The following is a 19,585-nucleotide window of genomic DNA, read 5'->3' on the forward strand; positions in this document are numbered from 1 at the left end:
ACAGAATAAATATATTATGAAAAATGAGGAGTCTGAGCACCAAAAGTGTTAGGATTCCCACCCCCCTCTAAAAAAATACACAATGGTGGAGCTTGGCTTAAAGTTCAAATGCTCCTGGACCCTGCCCTGCACTATCTCTAGCCTGGGGAACTTGATAAGGTAGTTGAAGGGCAATATTACCTTTGCTCTCTCACTGTGATTGAAAGCACTCTTAGCTTTCAGGTGGACCCCACTGGCTACCTTGGTGCGGTGTTTTCAACAGCACAGAATCACCCTTCACACAATCAAAAGAAGATGCTGTTTAATCTAAGGACCCTGTTGAACAATGCAGCTCTTAGATATGGTCACAGTTTCGTGGTTCGAAATTTTCGGTAAGTGATGGCCAGAGATTAGAGTCTGACTTAGGAGCCGTGGTGATAAATGAAGTTCTATTCTGCAGAGGAGTGCCACCTCCTAAAGTTGCTTTCGGCTATAGTGTTTCTGTTATAGTGGTAAGGTCTATCCTTATTGGAGACAGCTGTCTCTAATTCCAGCCGAGCTTTCATTTCTCAATCCCCTGTAATCAGATTTCATGGGGGTGCTAGGGGGTGGGGCTGGGATGGGGGGACTGTGGCAAGTATAACAGACTAAATATTCTTGACATCTTCCATTTGTGTACATTCTAAAGGAGCAAGTGGCTGAAGGAAATGAGAGAAACTAATTTCCAGGGGGCCTTCTGCTTGTGTTTAGGTTTGCCTGAAAACAATATATCATTCTAGAACATGGGGATTGATTCATTCTTTAAAAAAACAGACCCCAAAAGAATGATAAATACTTGCAAACTGCTGGAAAGGAGCCTTGTATGTGATGATGATAATGATATTTTTAAAAGAAAATCTAAATTTGAAATTGATTTCTGAATTTTTTGTTAGCATGTGAAAGGAGGCTGGCTCCAATGAATTCATTAAAAAGCTACACCCTGGGACTTCCCTGGAGGTCCAGTGGCTAAGACTCCATGCTTGCAATGCAGGGGGTCCAGGTTCAATCTCTGGTCAGGGAACTAAGATCCTGCATACCTCAGCTAAGACATGGTGCAGCCAAATAAATAAAAATAAATATTTAAGAAAAAAAAGCTACATCATGCTCAGAATTAGTCAATTGGCCATGCATGCAGTCGAAGGCAGCATGGAGCCTGTCCCCCAGGAAAGGAGACAGGGGTGATGGGTTAATCGAGGAAGCAATGCTATCAAATTTGGACATTGTTCCCAGAAGACTTCTGGAGTAATTGCCTGTTAACATTCAGAATTTTCCCAGTGCCTCTTGACAACCTGAACCAACCTCAAAATGACCTCAATGACTTCCTAAAGTTAGAAACTTCTAGTCTGAAGTTTTCTCCCACTGTTAGGAAGTGGCCCTGGGCCTTCCCTCTCTGGGCCACCTGACTGCTCTGGACTCTGTGGACTCTACCTACCTTTAGCGCCACTCCTAAGCCAGAACGACACAGTAAATGATATTGTAAATTATACCCATAGAATTAGATGCAGTTGGGACCTCAGAGCTACAGAATAATGCCTTCTCTTATTTTATAGATAAGGCAAATGAGGTCCAGGGAGATAATGAGGTTTACTAGTTAGTGGCAGAGCTAGACAATAGAAGCCAGAGGAAAGCTCAGGTTTAGAGTCTAAAGAACTGGGTTCAAGGCCTGTTACCACCACCCATTGGCTATATGACCCTGAGCAAGCTACTAAACTTTTCTTTGATGTTGCTTCACTTACAAAATGAGAGAAAGTGTAATACATGTTCTACCTACATCACAGTGTGGTTCAATTATTTACTTAATAAATAGTTATTGAGCACCTACTTTGTGCCATGCCCTAAGCAAGGTGTTGGAGATACAGTGGTAAATAAGATAAAAAGTTATTTCATTTCAGACACATGAATTCACAGTCTAGCAGTAATCTGTAAGATAATTTGTGTGGAAACTGTAAAGTGACAGGCAAGTGTTAATTATTTTATCATTCCATCCCACTGAGTTACATCTATTAAGAGTGTGATGAATTTTTATTCCATACTTTTTTTTAACAAAGACTCATCACTGAGCTAGAAATAATCAACTGAATGAATAACCAAAGCTTGGAGCTTAAATTTATACTTTTCTTTGAAAATCACAATGATGATTTTTTACCATTGAAAGTGAAAGTGTTAGTCACTCAGTCCTGTTTGATTCTTTGTGACCTCAGGGACTGTAGCCCTCCAGGCTCCTCTGTCCATGGAATTCTCCAGGCAAGATACTGGAGTGTGTTGTCATGCCCTTCTCCAGGAGATTGTTCTGACCCAGGGATAGAACCCGTGTCTGTTATGTCTCTTGCATTGGCAGTTGGGTTCTTTACCATCTGAGCCACCAAGGAAGCCCCCCTTTTAACATTATTACAGGTTAAATTTTTGCTAGTAAAACCTCTTCCAAGTATTTAGGTAGGAAATTTCCTGGTGGTCCAGTGGTTAAGACTTCACACTTCCATTGCAGGGGACACAGGTTTGATCCCTGGTTGGGGAACTAAGATCCCACATGCCACACAGTGCAGCCAAAACCAAAATAAGAAACAAATATTTAGGCACTTTTGGGTATTTATTAACATTCTATTTTCTATAGCCAGTAGCCAGACTATGACTCTGAAAATCCTGGCTAGCTGTCTCTTACAGTGAGTGGGGGCTGAGGTAAAAGTAAGACTAAATCAGCTCAAATCCATACTGGCTATTTGAAAATAGAAAAGCCTTAACTCACCCATGTTATTAGAAACTATAAAGAATGAGTCTTTGTTGAAAAATGACTTAACATGGAAATGCTGTTATTTTCATGTGGCGTGAGTATTTTTCTTTCCTACTCTTTTAATGAGCCACACTACCAGTTAGATGAATTCAGACTTGCTGATTTCCAGTAATACCTACTGGGGCTTCCCAGGTGGCACTAATGGTGAAGAACTTACTTGCCAATGCAGAAGACATAAGAGAAGCAGTTTCAATCCCTGGGTTGGGAAGAGCCCCTGGAGGCGGGCATGGCAACCCATTCCAGTGTTCTTGCCTGGAAAATTCCATGGACAGAGGAACCTGATGGTCTACAGTCCATGGGGTCACAAAGAGTTGGACACAACTGAAATGACTTAGCAAGCACTCAATAATACCTACAGTCTTTGATGACCCATTAACACAGAGAAAATCTTCCTGTCATCTCCACCTATATGGTATTTTTACTTTGATTTTCACCCTTCTTCAGAGATTCAGGTTTTTTTTCAACTCCCCCCACCCACCTCCTACCCGTCTCTCTTGGAACGGTGGAGGGTCCCTGTTATGAAATATAGCACATGAGTTTAGCACTAGAGAATAGTAGGAAATACGTGGTTAGGGTTTGGTAATGCCACAAAGTAGGGGCTTCACACTTTTGAAGTGAGCAGCCATATGGCCATGGACGTGATAAAATAACCACTTGAGTGAGGCTGAAGCCATCCACACAGGCTCCCAGATCAATCATTTTTAGTCAATTTTCTTTTTTTTTTTTTTTACAAAATCAATAAGATCAGACACCAAGACTGCCAAAAACACCCAAATCCATAGGCTTTTCATCTCACAAACAAGGCTTGAGAGCCTGGCTGTGTTTGGATAATAGACAGTATTCTATGATTTGTTGCCTATTATGGGAAACACAGCTTTTAAAGAAACCACTAAAAAAAATATCTCTCTTTATCAGAGAAGACCCATTTGTAAGTGCAGTTCAATTTCATCTCACAAATAGAAATTTCTTCAGAGAATATTGAGCTAAGCCACCCAATTCTGTGGAGGTTATGGATTGGAGCCAGAGGTGACTGGTTTGCAGGTATTTCATTCCAGACCTCTCTAAGGGCTTACAGAACTAATTAAGTTCCCTTCATCCCACACACATGCCCATCTACACACACGTGGACACACAGACACAGACACAACCATTACAGGCCATCCATGCTCTCATGTCGTGGAAAACAGTCCTCTTTGATAATTCACATTATCCTTCATAACTGAAAATAAATGCCTTTTTAAAAACATATTTCTTGACTTCAGAAAACTCTGCAAGGCAAGAGACCAAGAAAGGAATGGGGTCGTGATGTTTCTCTTGGCCAAGAGTAGAATTGGGGTTTTATTTTTAGTTTGTTATTTTTAGTAATTTAATGATTTAACCAAGATAAAAGAAGGAGAGGTGGCCACAGATATTCAACAGTTTCTGGTTTCCAGTCCTTTAATAGTAAGTCTACATGAAGTTAATCCTTATCCTAGTCTTCAATTTTCAGATGAGGGCTAAGTTTTGCAGTTTTAGAATACTGACAATCTAAGTTAGCTTTGACATCCTTTAGTCACCCAGTTATCAGTAGTAATTTATACTGCATACGAACATGTGGCAACAGTGAGAAAGGCTGCAAGTATATTTTTATTAATGAATTATCATTATGTTTAATAATAGAGAAATTTGGAAACAATTTGTGCTTTGATTTTCCAGATCAATAGGATCATATTCAAGGGTTTTGTGAAAAAAGAGTCACTCTCCCTGGCATGCATTGCAATATGCAATATGCAATGCATATTTTTTTTCTGAGATGGAAACAATGGGACGAAACGAAAGTTTGGCCGCTGAGAATTCAGATGGCTCCAGTGTGGCCTGTGGGAAATCTTATATATATGAACTTCACGAGTGTTGTAGAAGACAAAGACATGAAGGATCACTGATTTGTAGTTCATTTTCTTACTTTTTCAAATGAGGATTTAAGGCTAAAAATGGAAAATGATCATCCCAAGGTCATAGTCAAACTAGGACTCAAATTTGAGTATTTAAAACCACTGCTCTTTTCATTCCATTGCTTGATGACTTTGATCCTTCCAAACTGATCAAATTGGACAATCTACCCTTATTCAATATTTCCCCCCTTTTAAAAGATAAGCCAAAATATCTCAGTAAAGAAGGAAAAAAACACCAAGAAAGTATGACTTTTGTATCAGTCTGTAATGTTAAAGAAACCAAAAAATCTCTGCCATATCATCCATTGGCCCTCTCATGCCTCCAGAAGCTAAAGTCTTTATCTCAAGTTCTCCATGGGGATCAAAATATCATTTAACACTGAGTTTTTTTCCTACTCTGGCAAAGTCTGTTTCTGACTGACCACATTTTACTCAAATTAAGCACTTTCTCTTCCAACAAAATATAATTATACAAGGGAACACATCCAGGTCTTCCCCCATGCTCCAAACAATTTACTAGAGTTGGAAAATGCACTCTAGCAATGAAAGGTTTCTTTCTGCCAATAGAGAATTCGCTTCCATTTTTTTAGCTAGGAAGATATTTGGGTAAAGCTAACACAAGGGTCTACTATTACCTTGGCCTAACTTCTTAGCATTCAGTGATCTAGGGTTGAAAAACCTCTGTAATTATTTTTTGAAGGGATAAAATTAATGTAATGAATGAGTCTTGCCTTTTTTCAAAAGCTCTGGCTTTAACCCGATTGCCATGACAGTTTTGATGGAAAAATCTATACATGCTTCTCATTGTTTTCTCCAATACTATATCCTCCCTGTTATGTGTTGGCTGAAGAATGATAATGTGGTTTAGGTCTGGTTTACCAAGGAGACACACTTGAGTACAAAGAGACCAGGCATTTTATGGGAACACTGAAATAGTGATTCTGGCCTTGGTTTGGGTGCTCATGAACCAGACTGGGCTGCTTCCAACTGAAGCACAGGGTCTCTATGAGAACTTAAAAGCCATTTAGGTCAGCAGTTTTATCTGGCTAACTAGAATGTGGGTTTATCATCAGAAAGCAAGAAATGCTTAACACGAACAAGAGGAAAAAAGGAGGGTGCCTGTAATGGAGGCATTTTAACATGGTACAATTGTGGAGGATTTCAATTTTCCTCCAATTTTTAAGTAGCTTAGGAAAGAGGTGTGGCAACTCCATTTTGGAGCCAAGGGGAGGTCTGTGAGGAGACAGTAAACAGGATAGGAATTTAAACTGGAACCATTGTGTTTGCTTTCCTTCCAGTGATAAACTGTCCTGGTTAGCTCTTGATATCTATGAAAAACAGTTCTTTTTCCCAAGCCAACATTTCCTGCCCCACCTTCTGGATAGAACTGAGAAAAGGTAGTGGCTGCCTTAATGGTTTTTCAATGGTGTAAACATTGTGAACCCCTTAACCAGGTGAGATATAACTTTAAAAAATTTTTCCAGTTAATCAGTCACCTCTCAGGCTGGTATGACAGATGGACAGGATCTCCAATCTTTTTGTCCCCAAGAACCCTGGGAACTTATTCTGTCCAAAAGGGGTTCATGGAGAGAAGTAACCAAAATATTGGTATAGTTCATTATTAATATATTTTGGATTTGACCCTCATGGTGCTATGGACAAAAACTCATCCACCAGGTACTCTCACCAGTTTGCTAGTTTTTGCACTTGTCTCAGGCTACTATCTGTAGGATTCAAAGTTATAATGCTTTTATTGGTTTCATGTGTGTATGTCCAACTATTCTTCCCAGCAGTGCAAATACTGTATTGGAATGGCTGAACCTTAGGGAATTTTAGCTTTAGCAACATACCAGACCACAATCAATTCTCCTCCATGACTCTTAGACCTTGTGTTCAGCCTGGACCACAGCCCAAAGTTGCTCTTGCCTCAACATTAATTCTTTCTGGGGTGGGGCACTTTGGGTATGTTTTTTGGTCATCAGACTTCAGTCAGGGCCTTAAAAATCTATCATGGCGAATCTCTCCAAATTCATGCCCAGAAATCTGCTGAATTTCTTATACAAATTGATTTACTTCTACCTCATTTAATCATTCATTTACTTAAGAAATATTTATTGAATGCCTACTATATTCCAGGCATTGCAAGCAGCAGTGGGATATATTAATGAATAAAACAGGCAGGACCTCTGACATCGTGGGTCATGTAATTTAATGGGAAGATTAAAAGTAAGCAGTGAACAGGGACTTCCCTGGTGGCCAAGTGGTTGAGAATCCGCCTTCCAAGGCAGGGAACTTGGGTTCAGTCCCCGGTTGGGGAACTAAGATTCCAAATGCTGCAGGGCAACTAAGCCCAGGCACCACAACTACCGAGCCCAAGAACCACAACTAGAGAGAAGCCTGCATGCCACAACAGATCCCATGTGCTGTGACTAAAACTCGATGCAGGCAAAAATAAATAAATATTTTTTTTAAAGACCTTAAAAAAAAAGTAAGCAGTAGACAGACACAAATATATTGGGTTGGTCAGAAAGTTCCTTCTGGTTTTCCAACCTGAACAAACTTTCTGGCCAACCTGCTGTATTAAAATTTGTGATAAGTATTTTGAGGAAAATGAAGGCAAAGCAGAGATTACTTGGTACAATCAGGGTAGGAATCTCATAGGAGGTGGTATTTAAGCCCCCAGCCTAAGGATGAGAAAGAGAGCTTGATAGCTGTGGGGAGAGTGTTGTGGACAGAGGGAGTAGTAGTATGTGAAAGGAAGCCTGTGATGGGAATGTATCTGGAGTACAAACAGTAGTTCCTTTGTATGGTCCCCACACACAGGAATTTTAATTATCACAGTTTAGTAAACAACACCAGTTTCCCAAGTACACAGTTCAAATTTCAGTTGCCGTGGGACATTAATTGGGTTTAGTTGCCTAAAGTAAAAATTTCATTGCTGGCTCAGTTCAGTTCAGTTACTCGGTCATGTCCGACTCTTTGTTACCCCATGAACTGCAGCACGCCAGACCTCCCTGTCCATCACCAACTCCCAGAGTTTATCCAAACTCATGTCCATTGAGTCTAACCATCTAATCCTCTGTCGTCCCCTTCCCTTCCTGCCCTCAATCTTTCCCAGCATCAGGGTCTTTTCAAATGAGTCAGCTCTTCGCATCAGGTGGCCAAAGTATAGGAGTTTCAGCTTCAACATCAGTCCTTCCAATGAACACCCAGGACTGATTTCCTTTAGGATGAACTGGTTGGATCTCCTTGCAGTCTAAGGGATTCTCAAGAGTCTTCTCCAACACCACAGTTCAAAAGCATCAATTCTTCAGCGCTCAGCTTTCTTTATAGTTCCACTCTCACATCCATCCATTGCTGGCTTTTCAGTTCACAAATCACTGTGTACATAACAGATGCACTTCATGATCGGTGACCAATCACATCACTTCTTTCAAAGTCTGTTGCTGATTGCTCACTGTGCAGCTGTTACCCAGTTCACCTACAGACATTAAAGAGTATAGTTCTGCCTTCTCTTCTTCCAGTGATAAGCCCATGTGACGTTTTAATAAAAAATGGATAATTAAAAGACAGAGTTGTCTGAAAGAGGTAAAAAAGCAGTAGAGAAAGAAAAAAATGATAACATTGACAAGTTAAATGTGAATGCAAATGTATTTATAGAAGAAATAGCTGACTGTGGGGTTGTTGACCCTGCTACTATTTGAGAGGTTCCAGCTATGCAGCTAGAGAAACTTAGTGAAGAAAAACTTATTGACATAAACGAGTACAGTGGTGTGACCAAAAGTATGAAGATATTCTACAGGAAGTGATACCAGTAAAACATTTCACACTAAAGGAATTCTCAGGACTTCCCTGGTGGTCGTCAGGTGGTTAAGACTCTGTGCTGCCAGGGGGCCCAGGTTCAATCCTTGGTCAGGGAGCTAGATCCCATGTGCTGCAACTAGAAGATTCCACATGCCATAACTAAGACCCAGAGCAGCCAAATGAGAAATATTTAAAGAATTAAAGGAATTCTCAGAGAGATTTCACAATATTAAGAGTTCAAAGGATAAAATGTTGGAAGTTGATTCAAACTTAGAAGTACAACAATTCACCAAAGCATAACAAATGTGATAAGAAGATAGCATACACTGTTCAAACTACCTGATAATTTTTACAAAGAAATAAAACACTGTAATTCTTGATGTTTCTAATGTTTTAAATGACAATGTACTAAATATATATGTTTTACTTTTTTTCCATTTCCTTAAGCCTTTATAACTGACTATAAGAGAGTTTGTAATGTTTTGCCAAAAAAACTTAAGTCACAGAACAATTGTGATTTCCCCCATTGATTATTAAGTTTGCTTTACATGGCTTCAGATTTAATAGTTATTTACAGTCCCTCACTGCTGTGCAAAGTCAGAACTGTTTTTTTTAAATAGATTATCTGTTAAGATTTATTGGTTTATTGGAGGTGTGATTCCACAGTAACAGGAAGGAGGGCAACATATCAGCTGCCGCCCTGTGGAGACTAGAGGCACAAAGAGGTATTCTGATCTCTTGTGGTCTAAGGAAAAGAATTTGAAATAAGGCTTCTGTCACTATATAAATTTGAAAATGAAGGGTCTGGACAAGAAGGGAATATTCGAGCAGGATGTTGATGTCTTCTATTTTTAAACTCAAATCTGTCAATGGAGAAATAAAAAGAGCCTCTCACAACACAATCCCAAAAGACTGTCAGTCCTAACTCTAACCCTCCCTCCAACTTAGAAATGTCTTAAAATTTCTAAGGACAAACTTGAGAAACCTTCAGAGACATTTTACCTCTTCCAATCTGTTTTCTGTTTGGCCAATAAAGAGCTGGAAGTTGAAGCTCTTTTGAAGCAGCTAAAGGTGTTGCTGGCCCTCCTCTTTCATCATTATTTTGCTATTTCCTTTCGTGGGAAGAGAGGAGAAAAATCAGTGCTCTGCAAAATTTCCATTTCCTTTCCATTTCCAATTATTTTTCTCTGAGATTCAACCACACCACCACAATTCTAAAATCTATGATATTCATTCAATGAAGCATATAGTCCTGTGAGTATTTACAGCAGAGTAAATGCAACAAGGGCTTCCCAGGTGTCTCAGACAGTAAAGAATCCGCCTGCAATGTGGGAGACCTGGATTCAGTCCCTGGGTTGGGAAGATCCCCTGGAGGAGGGCATGGCAACCCACTCCAGTATTCTTGCCTGGAGAATCCCCCTGGACAGAGGAGCCTGGTGGGCTACACTCCAGGGTATTGCAAAGAGTTGGACACAACTGAGCGACTAAGAACACAAATGTAACAAAACCCTATAAGGGCTGAAAGTAAGGAAGGACACTGAGTCCGTTAAGTGTTGGAGTTTGGCAACTCAACTTTTGTGGGCTCCAATAAAGCCAGGAGTCAGAGATTGAACTCTAGGGAATTCAAAAAGGCCTGAAAATTAGCTCATGGTTTGTTTTTCCTGGTTTTGATGGATGCAGATTCAACAACTATAGTGATATTTCCCAAATTTCTTGAACCTAGGGAGTGGGGTTTTCCAGGAAAATTTTTTTCCTCCCCTTTTAATATAATATCAGGTGACATCTTAACCCATGGAATATTAATGTGTTATTGTAAGACATAGAGTCAAGAAAGTTTATCTTCTGTGATTTTATGTTGTTTGGACCTTATTCCAGAAGAATTAATATTCTCAAAGCTGCCCTAAATGTTGTTGACTTAAAAAAAAATGCACAACATGAGAGTTGCGAGTTAAGTTTTACTGGGGGCAAAATGAGGTGCGGACTGCAGCCTGGGAGAGAGCACCTCAGATAGCTCTAAGAGACTGCTCCAAAGAGACAGTGGGAAAGGTCAGTATGCAGGAGATTTTGGTAAAGGGGAAGCACATGCACATATTTTTCCAGAAGGTTTCTACTAGTCTTGGGAAGCTTTTGCTAGTCATGAAGAAGAGTCATCACTGTGAAGGATTTTAGTGCTTTTCTAAATATGGGGAGATACAGGAATTGGGTTCATAAAATTAGCTCCTGATAATATCTAGCTATCTAAAGATCTGTCCTGCCAGCTTTTCCCCTGAGCACAGAGTGCCTCATTCCTGCTCTCCACCCTGAACTCCTTTCATGGACTGCTGAAGGTCTGCAGCTTCAGTAGCTCATGATTTAATCCTTGTAGAGGTAGATGGTAAGTGCACATGGCAAGTGCCTATTTGTAGTTGACAGTGTGAATTGGGAAAGATTAAGCTGCCATGCCTCCATCCCAAGCCAGACATGTTAAACCTGTTTACAGATCGCTAGAAGGATCTAACTGACAGAGAAAAATGCATGAATACCAGACAAAGGATTTACTTCTCAACAATCTCAGTACTTGTATATTCCCAGCACTAATTAGTACTAGATAATATCACTAGTTAATATTATCAAAGCCAAACATAAAACCAACATACACACATAAAATTAAATTTCCAGCCTAATTGCCACGTCTCTAAAGTTACCAAATTGTTTTCTGTTACTACTCAGATCTTGGAGACAATTTTGTAAGCTTTTTACTAGGGTTCCAGTAAAAGGAAGAAAATGAATAGCTATTCTAGAAACTTCTCTAGCTAGCAATTTTTTTGTATACTTACAAAGTTATTTTTAAAATATCTGAATCTTATTCTACACTTTAGAATTTTTGTTTCTTTATGCTTTGTTATGTGCATAATCTATTAAGATAATAATACATATAAGTAAGTAAACATTGTAGATCTATCCTCAAGATTTTTTAATGTTTTGCATCTGTAATTAAAAAATTGAGACAATTGCTTTAAAGAAATTTCCATCTGAAGAGTGTTTGAATCACATATTTTTAAAAGCTGAAGACAATGGTAGGTCTTAGGAACGTTAAGCAAAATTTTAATGCACATATAAGCTGAAAACTCTAATCTTTATTAGAGTTGAATATATCATTAGATCCTGTATTAAATCTATCAATTAATCATTAGCCAGCTAACCCACAAACTCTCCATCTTTATGGAAACCCCTTTCTTTACTAATTAGAATCTCTGAAGGGCTTTATCTCATAAAAGGTCTACTGAAAAAAATCTATTCACCTTCTGAATAATAAACAAACTCTGCTAGAAAGTTGGATACTTAGTAAAATATACATTTGTCTGAGTTATTTGACATCATGCAGTGAAAACAACAAATTAAGAGAATTTGTTATTTTCTTATTTATTATATCTTGTTATCAATTAAAAAAGACATAAATTCCACCAAATAATTTATTCTTCATCTCAAGTAGCACAAGCTTTTTTTTTTCTTAGGCTGGAGTTCAAGCTTGATTATTTTCTGACAGTCATTTTATTCCAAGTAAAATGAATGCTCGATATACCTGGTAAATCACAATATGACCTTGGTTATTCCTAATTTCTAATGGTATACAATACTAATTATTATTAAATAGAACACTGAGAATAAATGCTGTCCATTTTATATACTGATTATCCCAAATAACAATTACTGTCATCATAATGTAATAGAATGTTAAAATGGGACTTGGTCTCAGTTTCTGCCCTGGCCCAATAGGTTCTGACTCTTTCCTCAATCCAAAGTGAGATGCTAGACCACCAAAACAGAGTTTGCAAAGAAGGTACACAGGAATTAGTTTTGCAACCCACTGGTGATTGCCTCCAGTTTTTAAAATGGATTGTAGAAACAAGGAGGAGAGTTGCAGGTTTGAAGAGGATTTTAGCTATGTACCATTGTATGAAAAACTAAGATAGTGGCATCTGGTCCCATCACTACATGGCAAATAGAAAGGGAAAAAGTGGAAGCTGTGACAGATTTTATTTTCTTAGGCTCCAAAATCATTGTGGACAGCGACTGCGCTATGAAATTAAAAGATGCTTGCTCTTTGAAAGGAAAGCTATGACAAACCTAGATGGCATATTAAAAAACAGAGACATCACTTTGCCAACAAGGGTCCATACAGTCAAAGCTATGGTTTTTCCAGTAGTCATGTATGGACGTTGAGAATTGGACCGTAAAGAAGGCTGAGTGCCGAACAATTGATGCTTTCACACTGTGGTGCTAGAGAAGACTCTTGAGAGTCCCTTGGATAGCCAGGAGATAAAACCAGTTAATTCTAAACGAAATCAGTCCTGGGTGTTCACTGGAAGGACTGAGGTTGAAGCTGAAGCTACAATACTTTGGCTACCTGATGAGAACAGCCGACTCACTGGAAAAGACCCTGACGCTGGGAAAGATAATCTGAAGGCAGAAGGAAAAGAGGCAGCAGAGAATGAGATGGCCAGATAACATCACCAACTCAATGGACATGAATCTGTGCAAACTCTGGGAGATGGAGAAGCACAAAGGAGCCTGGAGTGCTGCAGTCCATGGAGTTGTAAAGAGTCAGACACGACTTAGCAACTGAACAACAACCACCATTGTATATGATAATGCCTCACATGGATGAGAATTATTCCCTCACCTCAAGATTAGGGCAAGTGGCTATGATGGCACTAATGTCTTTAATAGGAGAGCTTGGAGGCACAGTACAGTGATGTCAGGCATATAAGTGGAAAATATAGAGAGGGACTGGCTGGCTAGCTGTTTTGATGGCAGAACAAGAGTCTATGCTGGGATGGACTCAACTCTAGTCAGAGCAAAGAACATGTAGGGCTTCCCAAGAACCAATATGGATGAAGAAAGAGACCTATCATGGTGCCGCGTCACATTATGACCAAAAGACTTCCTGAAGCACTCAGGTTGGGGAGATCTCAGCAAAAAGAGTTTGGACATGTTTCCTTGAATGGCAAAGACAATGTAAATGTCCGCCATCAAGAACTGCTATGAGAAATTCTCAGTGATAAGAGACTTCTTCCATGGACCCTCAAAAGCACCCCAGAAAAGACTCATCCTCAAACATCTATACCAATGCTAGATTGCTAGAACAGAACCAGACTTTGCCTGGCCCTTAACTCCTCACCTTCCCTTGACTTTACTTGGAGGAACTGAAGGCAAGGAAACAGAGGAAACAGTTCATGGGTCCCCTCCCCCTGTGGAGGAGGCCAGCTTAACTTAGGCATGAGCTGGAAGGAAAAGGGTGTTAACCTGCAGCACATTTCTTAAAGTCAAAAAAATTATCATTATTATTATACATTCTTTAACTGAGACTCTTTGAGGGAGTAAAGTAAGCAGAGAACTTTTTCTTTCCCTGAAAGTTACTAGAAAAGCCACAGGGTCCACTGCAGCTGACTGGGGAAAACAAAGAACAATTCTTCAAGGATAGATTTGAAAGGCAGTAGAGGAAACAGAATGAAATTGTTTTCTCTTGTATGTACATACAAATTCTATTTGTACCATCTAATGATTTCAATTATGGGGCTTTCCTGGTGGCTCAGTGGTAAAAAATCCATCTGCCAATGCAGGAGACATGGGTTCCATCCCTAAGTCGGGATGGTCCCCTGGAGAAGGAAATTGGAACCCACTCCAGTACTCTTGCCTGGGAAATCCCATGGACAGAGGAGCCTGGTAGGCTACAGTCCATGGGGTTGCAAAGAGTCAGACTCAACTTAGCGACTAAACAACAATGATTTCAATACTACTAGCTAAAATTGATCAAATACTTATTATATGCCAGACACTATCTGAGTCCCATGTATCGAATAATTTCATCCTCACAACAATTCTATAAGCTTATTATACTCATTTTCTAGGTGAGAAATTTAGGTGCAGAGAGTTTGGGTAACTTGACTAACTATGAAGTAACAAAGCCACCTATGATTATTTTCAGCAGAGAATTCAACCTCTTTACTTAAGTTTTTCTTTTCTCTCAACATTAAAAAAACCTGGATATCTGAAATGTAAATCACAGCCACATCAGTTTGAAAGCATTAGCACTTTGCAGAGACGCATGAGTTTGCACATGATTTGCTATATTTTGTTTCAAAAATTAAACAATGATTTACCATAGGACATGGGTTTTGTTTTCTTAAATATATATTTTCCTTTTTCTTTTTCATAGATGTGGGCAACCACTGCAGGATAACATACAGCTGAAGGGCCGTGACCTCCTCACTCTAAAGAACTTTACAGGAGAAGAAATTAAGTATATGCTATGGCTATCAGCAGATCTGAAATTCAGGATAAAACAGAAAGGAGAGGTATGTGGTATTTTCATATTACCTTCCACTGTTACCAATCAGTCTTTTTTTTCTTTTGGCTGCAAGGCATGGCATGACGGATCTTAGTTTCCTGACCAGGGACCAAACCCGTGCCCCCTGCAATGGAAACATGGATTCTTAACCACTGGACAACCAGGGAAGTTCCAATCAGCCTTTACAAAGAAAGAGGAAAAAGAAAATACATTAAAATTCCTAAACAGTAGCTAAGTAATGAAATCACACAGGCAAGGTAATTGATTATCACTGAGTGCACAGGCATACAAAAAGCATAAAAATCAGTTATTTAATGACAAGTCATTGCATTTCTTTCATGTGAAATGTTGAAAGTCATTATTAACTGAATCAGAACCTAAGGAATCATTTCTCTGGAATGATTTTATTTTTACCCTTACCTTCTTTTCTGTTTTCTAGCAGATTTAAAATAAGGATGATACATTTTTTTTCCTAGCAACAAATTTCAGTGGTGCATGAAGATCAGATATTTCATCATTAGGATAATTTCAAAAAATTCAGGGTGATGTGATGGTGTTAAAAATTTAGATTAGCAAAGAACCAATTAAAAGGTAACCAAGTAGGAGAAGAAATGGGATATGGTGCTTAGCTGGAAGCATTATTCTGCATTTTGAGCAATTTATGTTTGAAACACAATTAATGCAGCAGCTTTATTTAGACTGCTTAACTGTGAAAGTGTTTTGATATTCCAAGCTTGTTCAAAAGCATTTGAAAGAGCTGGTTTCAGGTTGAGAAAGTTGTACACAACCTTGATTCTCTTATGTAGCTTACAAACTCTCCAAGTTCCTAAGAATGAACCAAAAACAGGTGTGACTCCAAATGCTATTGGTTCCTATAGAAGACCTTGAAATAAGGAGAAAAGCCCCCCACCTCAAGACCCCAGGCTTTTGTTCTACACACTTTGTGGTGAGGAAGGTTAGCTGGCAGGAATCTATTTGTTCCAGAACTCATCCTATCAGGAAGTCCATCTAAAGCAGAGGAAAGGAGAAAAAGCCCCACCCCACACCCAAACTCAGATTGTTTCCACATGACTTCTAGAAACAAAGCCTTTGCATTCTCCCAAGGATTCATGATGAAAGTGTATTTGAAACTCTGGGGCATCATCTTTAGGAGTCTGAGTGCACCATGTTGTGACAGAGAAGCATATTCCTAGCTGAGAAGACACTTCCCAAATAAGCATCTTCAAAGTCACTGAACACTGGTAGAATTTTCTTTTACTGAGTCTAAGCTTGCTCTGCTTGCCTCATAATAAGCCAATAAATCTGAGAGACAAGGGTTGAGGAAAAGAATACAACTTTATTCGGAAAGCTGACTGACCAAGAACACTGCAGACTAATATCTCAAAATAACCATCTTATCAGGGTCTGGATGCAGGCTCTTTTATAGAACAGAGATGGGGGAGGTGAGGAAGTAAAGTAAAAAGGACATTAATCTTGCAAATATGTCCTGGAATGGCTAGACTTAGGGATAGGATATGTTAATCTCTTCCTTCCTGTAGCCATCCACTGGTGGGACAGGGTCCTGAACAAAGGCATTTTGGTTTAACATTCAGGAAGATGAGCAGGTTTCACCAAGGCAGGCCATTATATATGGACAGTATCTTTTTAGTGAACAAAAGCAACTGGAAGCAAATGTTAAAGTAAAAGAAACAGTTTCAACATGGAGTCAGTTCTTCCCTGTAACATTTCCACAGATTTAAGTAAGAAGATGGTTCCAGTATGAAATATTAATACATTTTGGAACAAGTGTTCAGGTTGAACCCAGAGCAACTAATATTACTTTCTCATTACATGTCAATAAGCTGTGGGATTCCTCTTTCCTTCCCTTATTTGTATACAACAGGAAAGAAACTCTTTAAATTCACTTTGTAAATAACATATGAATGCTTATTTGGGAGTAGTGTTAATTATTCTATAGTTTATGATAATGTAAAGAATAAATCTTAAAACATAATCCTTGCTAGTAGATATAAAACATATATTTCATTTTAATTAGTTTAATTGTATTATTATCCTTGACTTTCAGTATTTGCCTTTACTGCAAGGGAAGGCCTTAGGCATGATTTTTGAAAAAAGAAGTACTCGAACAAGATTGTCCACAGAAACAGGTGAGTTCACAGACAAACTTGGACTTGTGTTGAAGAGAGGGCCAATGGGTGAGGACCTGGGAGGAGGAGCCCAGTGGTGGGATTTATCTGTCTCTTTGGCAACAACAAAGGGAAAACAATGTCACCAAGAGTAGCAATGGAAGCTTCTAATGTTCTTTCTGATTCTCACAGCAACTGCAAGCAGGAAGATGAGCTTCATCTGTAGGGATTCCATGAGGACTTGAGTAGACGTCTCAAATAATTCTTCATGTTCAGTACAGAATATTAGTGGTCATAAATTCTCAGGTTGTCACTTCAACGTGAGCAAGAAACGTGCATTTTTCTAATGTGTAAAGAGCTTTTCCTTGTTTATATCCATTCTGCTGGATGATGGAAACAATCTCTGCAATCCAAATCCTGTCATTTCAGTGTTTACTTTGTCAGTTTACGGTCTCTTCACACTTTCCCCACAGTCATGGTTAAGTCCTAGAGAGAATCTCAATGTCAAGGCATCTAGGGCTATAGGGATCTGGTCTTTGATCATCAGGACATCATCATCAAATGTCTGTGTTGTAATCTGCTGGGACTTCTATATCTCTACTGGACCTTGACTGGTTCCCATTCACTGCGGAGGAGTTTGCTTTACTCTGATCACAAGATCTGAGATAGCTCTTGGTTTGGCTCGCTTGTTGACGCAAGTTTGTGTGCCTGACTTCCAGTGAGGCCAGACAAACTGAAATGTTGGAGTTTGGAGCAGAGAAAGGTTTACTGCAAAAGCCATGCAAGGAGACAAGATGGCTCAAGCCTTAAAAAGACTTGAGCTTCCTGAAGATTTTCGATAAATCATTTTTAAAAGCCAGGTGAGGCGGTGGGGGGTAGGGGTTGCAGGTACTTGATCAGTTTGTGCACAATGATTGGCTGATGGTGAGTTAGAAGGGTAGTGTCACAGGGGTTAACATTATCAGTCCTTAGAGTCCAGGAGGCCTGGGACTAGGTGATCAGAGTCATCAAGTAGTTAACATCTTCCATTTGTTGGGATTTTTCACATTAGATAAACAACTCTGAGAATTTATTATACCAAATACTATTATCTAGGTGTCTCTGAGAGGAGCTGAAACAGAGGATATGTCCCTGTCCCTGAGAAGATCCCATAGGGTCCTGCTTGGTTATACTCTCAAATTCTTGTCAGCTCTCCACGCCACAGTGGGCACAGAGATACTGCAAGACTCTCTATCTTGTTCCTTCCTCTTTCTGGGTGCCAGGGAGTTCTATAATATTTGCTCCTTTCTTGAACTCTGTCTTAAAAGAGACAGATGTTCTCAGCTCTGGTGTCCCCCAAACTCATCTGAAATTTCCACCATACTTCCCACCCTTCAGTATGTGGCCTGGGGGACAGACAGCAGAGTACAGTGTCAAAGGTTCACCAATGTCTGTTTCTGTTGCTTCTTTGCTCCTGCTCTTCATCTTCTTCCCCTCCAGTTCCCAGGTGATAAAGCAGGAGGGAAAATCTGCCTTTAACTACCTATGCATTCTTCCAAGTCTGTTGTTTGTACTTGAAATCCTAGCTGTTGACACTCAAAATATCTTTTTTCTCAAACTATGATTTCTGTAATGAGTTTCAAGAAGCCTATTTTGAAATATATCACCTCTTTTTTCTCTTTGCATTTCTACTCCATCAGACCTCCCTTGAATCAATAACATGACTGCCCAAAAGGGCAAATGGATAGGATCGAGGAAAAGGTACCACAGACAAAAACATATTGGTTGATTCTTTGTGTATCTTATCCTACTTACAAGCATTAGAGCTTTCTAGGGCTCAGAAGCAAACAACTACTTCATGTAGTTCTTCCATTGTAAGGACCAGTAATGAGGTATCTCAAATACATAACAAAATGGAGTTCAGAGGGATCAAGTGACTTGCTAAGTTCATGCAATCAATACAAATAGTACCAGGGTTCAGATCTCAAGTTTACTGTTCTTATTAATGCACTCCCCTTGCCCCTTGAGAGAAGGAAGGAGGAAGAAAGGAAACATATAAGGTGTCACCTAATCTTTAAAGTCCTAGGAAGAAAACCGATGAGAACATTTGTTCTTTAAAACTGGGTCCTTTAAAAGGTCACATTGACATCTGATGTCCAGCAATGGAAAAATGAATACTGCATAAACCAGTCAGTAGTTCTGAAATTCTGCTCCTTTTCAACACTGGTTATCATTTTTAAAAAATCATTAGTACTTAAGAGAGGTATTCTTTTCTGAAGCCATCAAAGAATTTATTAAATACATACAATTTTCTCAATGTTAAGTTTTTCTCAAATTATTTTTTTATTAGTTGTTGATGTTGTCTACCATGTTTCTCTGTTCAAATGTTGTTTTTAATTTCACATATCCCTGAATAAGTGATCAGTTTTACCATGCACATGTCATGTGGTAGTTAAGCTACTAATAAAACCAACAGTGAAGATTTAATAAGCTTTTGGGCACAGACCCTACACTAAGTGCTCGACATTAATTACATGGATTATCTCACTTAATCCTCAGGACAACTCCATGAGGGTGAGACCACTGAGGAAAATAGGCTAAAATGGGT

The 19,585-nt window shown here is 39.2% G+C and overlaps 1 protein-coding gene across 1 annotated transcript in view; it reads left to right on the forward strand.

Annotated features, from left to right (window-relative positions):
* Window positions 1-294: 294 nt before the first annotated feature.
* OTC (ornithine transcarbamylase) overlaps window positions 295-19,585 on the forward strand; it is a 68,466-nt gene continuing 49,175 nt past the window's right edge. Inside the window, exons 1-3 of the mRNA XM_065916466.1 lie at window positions 295-371; window positions 14,741-14,879; window positions 16,938-17,019. Coding sequence (XP_065772538.1) covers window positions 295-371; window positions 14,741-14,879; window positions 16,938-17,019 — 298 coding nt within the window. The remainder of the gene's footprint in view (window positions 372-14,740; window positions 14,880-16,937; window positions 17,020-19,585) is intronic.

The sequence above is a fragment of the Muntiacus reevesi genome, chromosome X (genome assembly GCF_963930625.1).
Source record: "Muntiacus reevesi chromosome X, mMunRee1.1, whole genome shotgun sequence".
In the NCBI taxonomy this organism is placed as follows: Eukaryota; Metazoa; Chordata; class Mammalia; order Artiodactyla; family Cervidae; genus Muntiacus; species Muntiacus reevesi.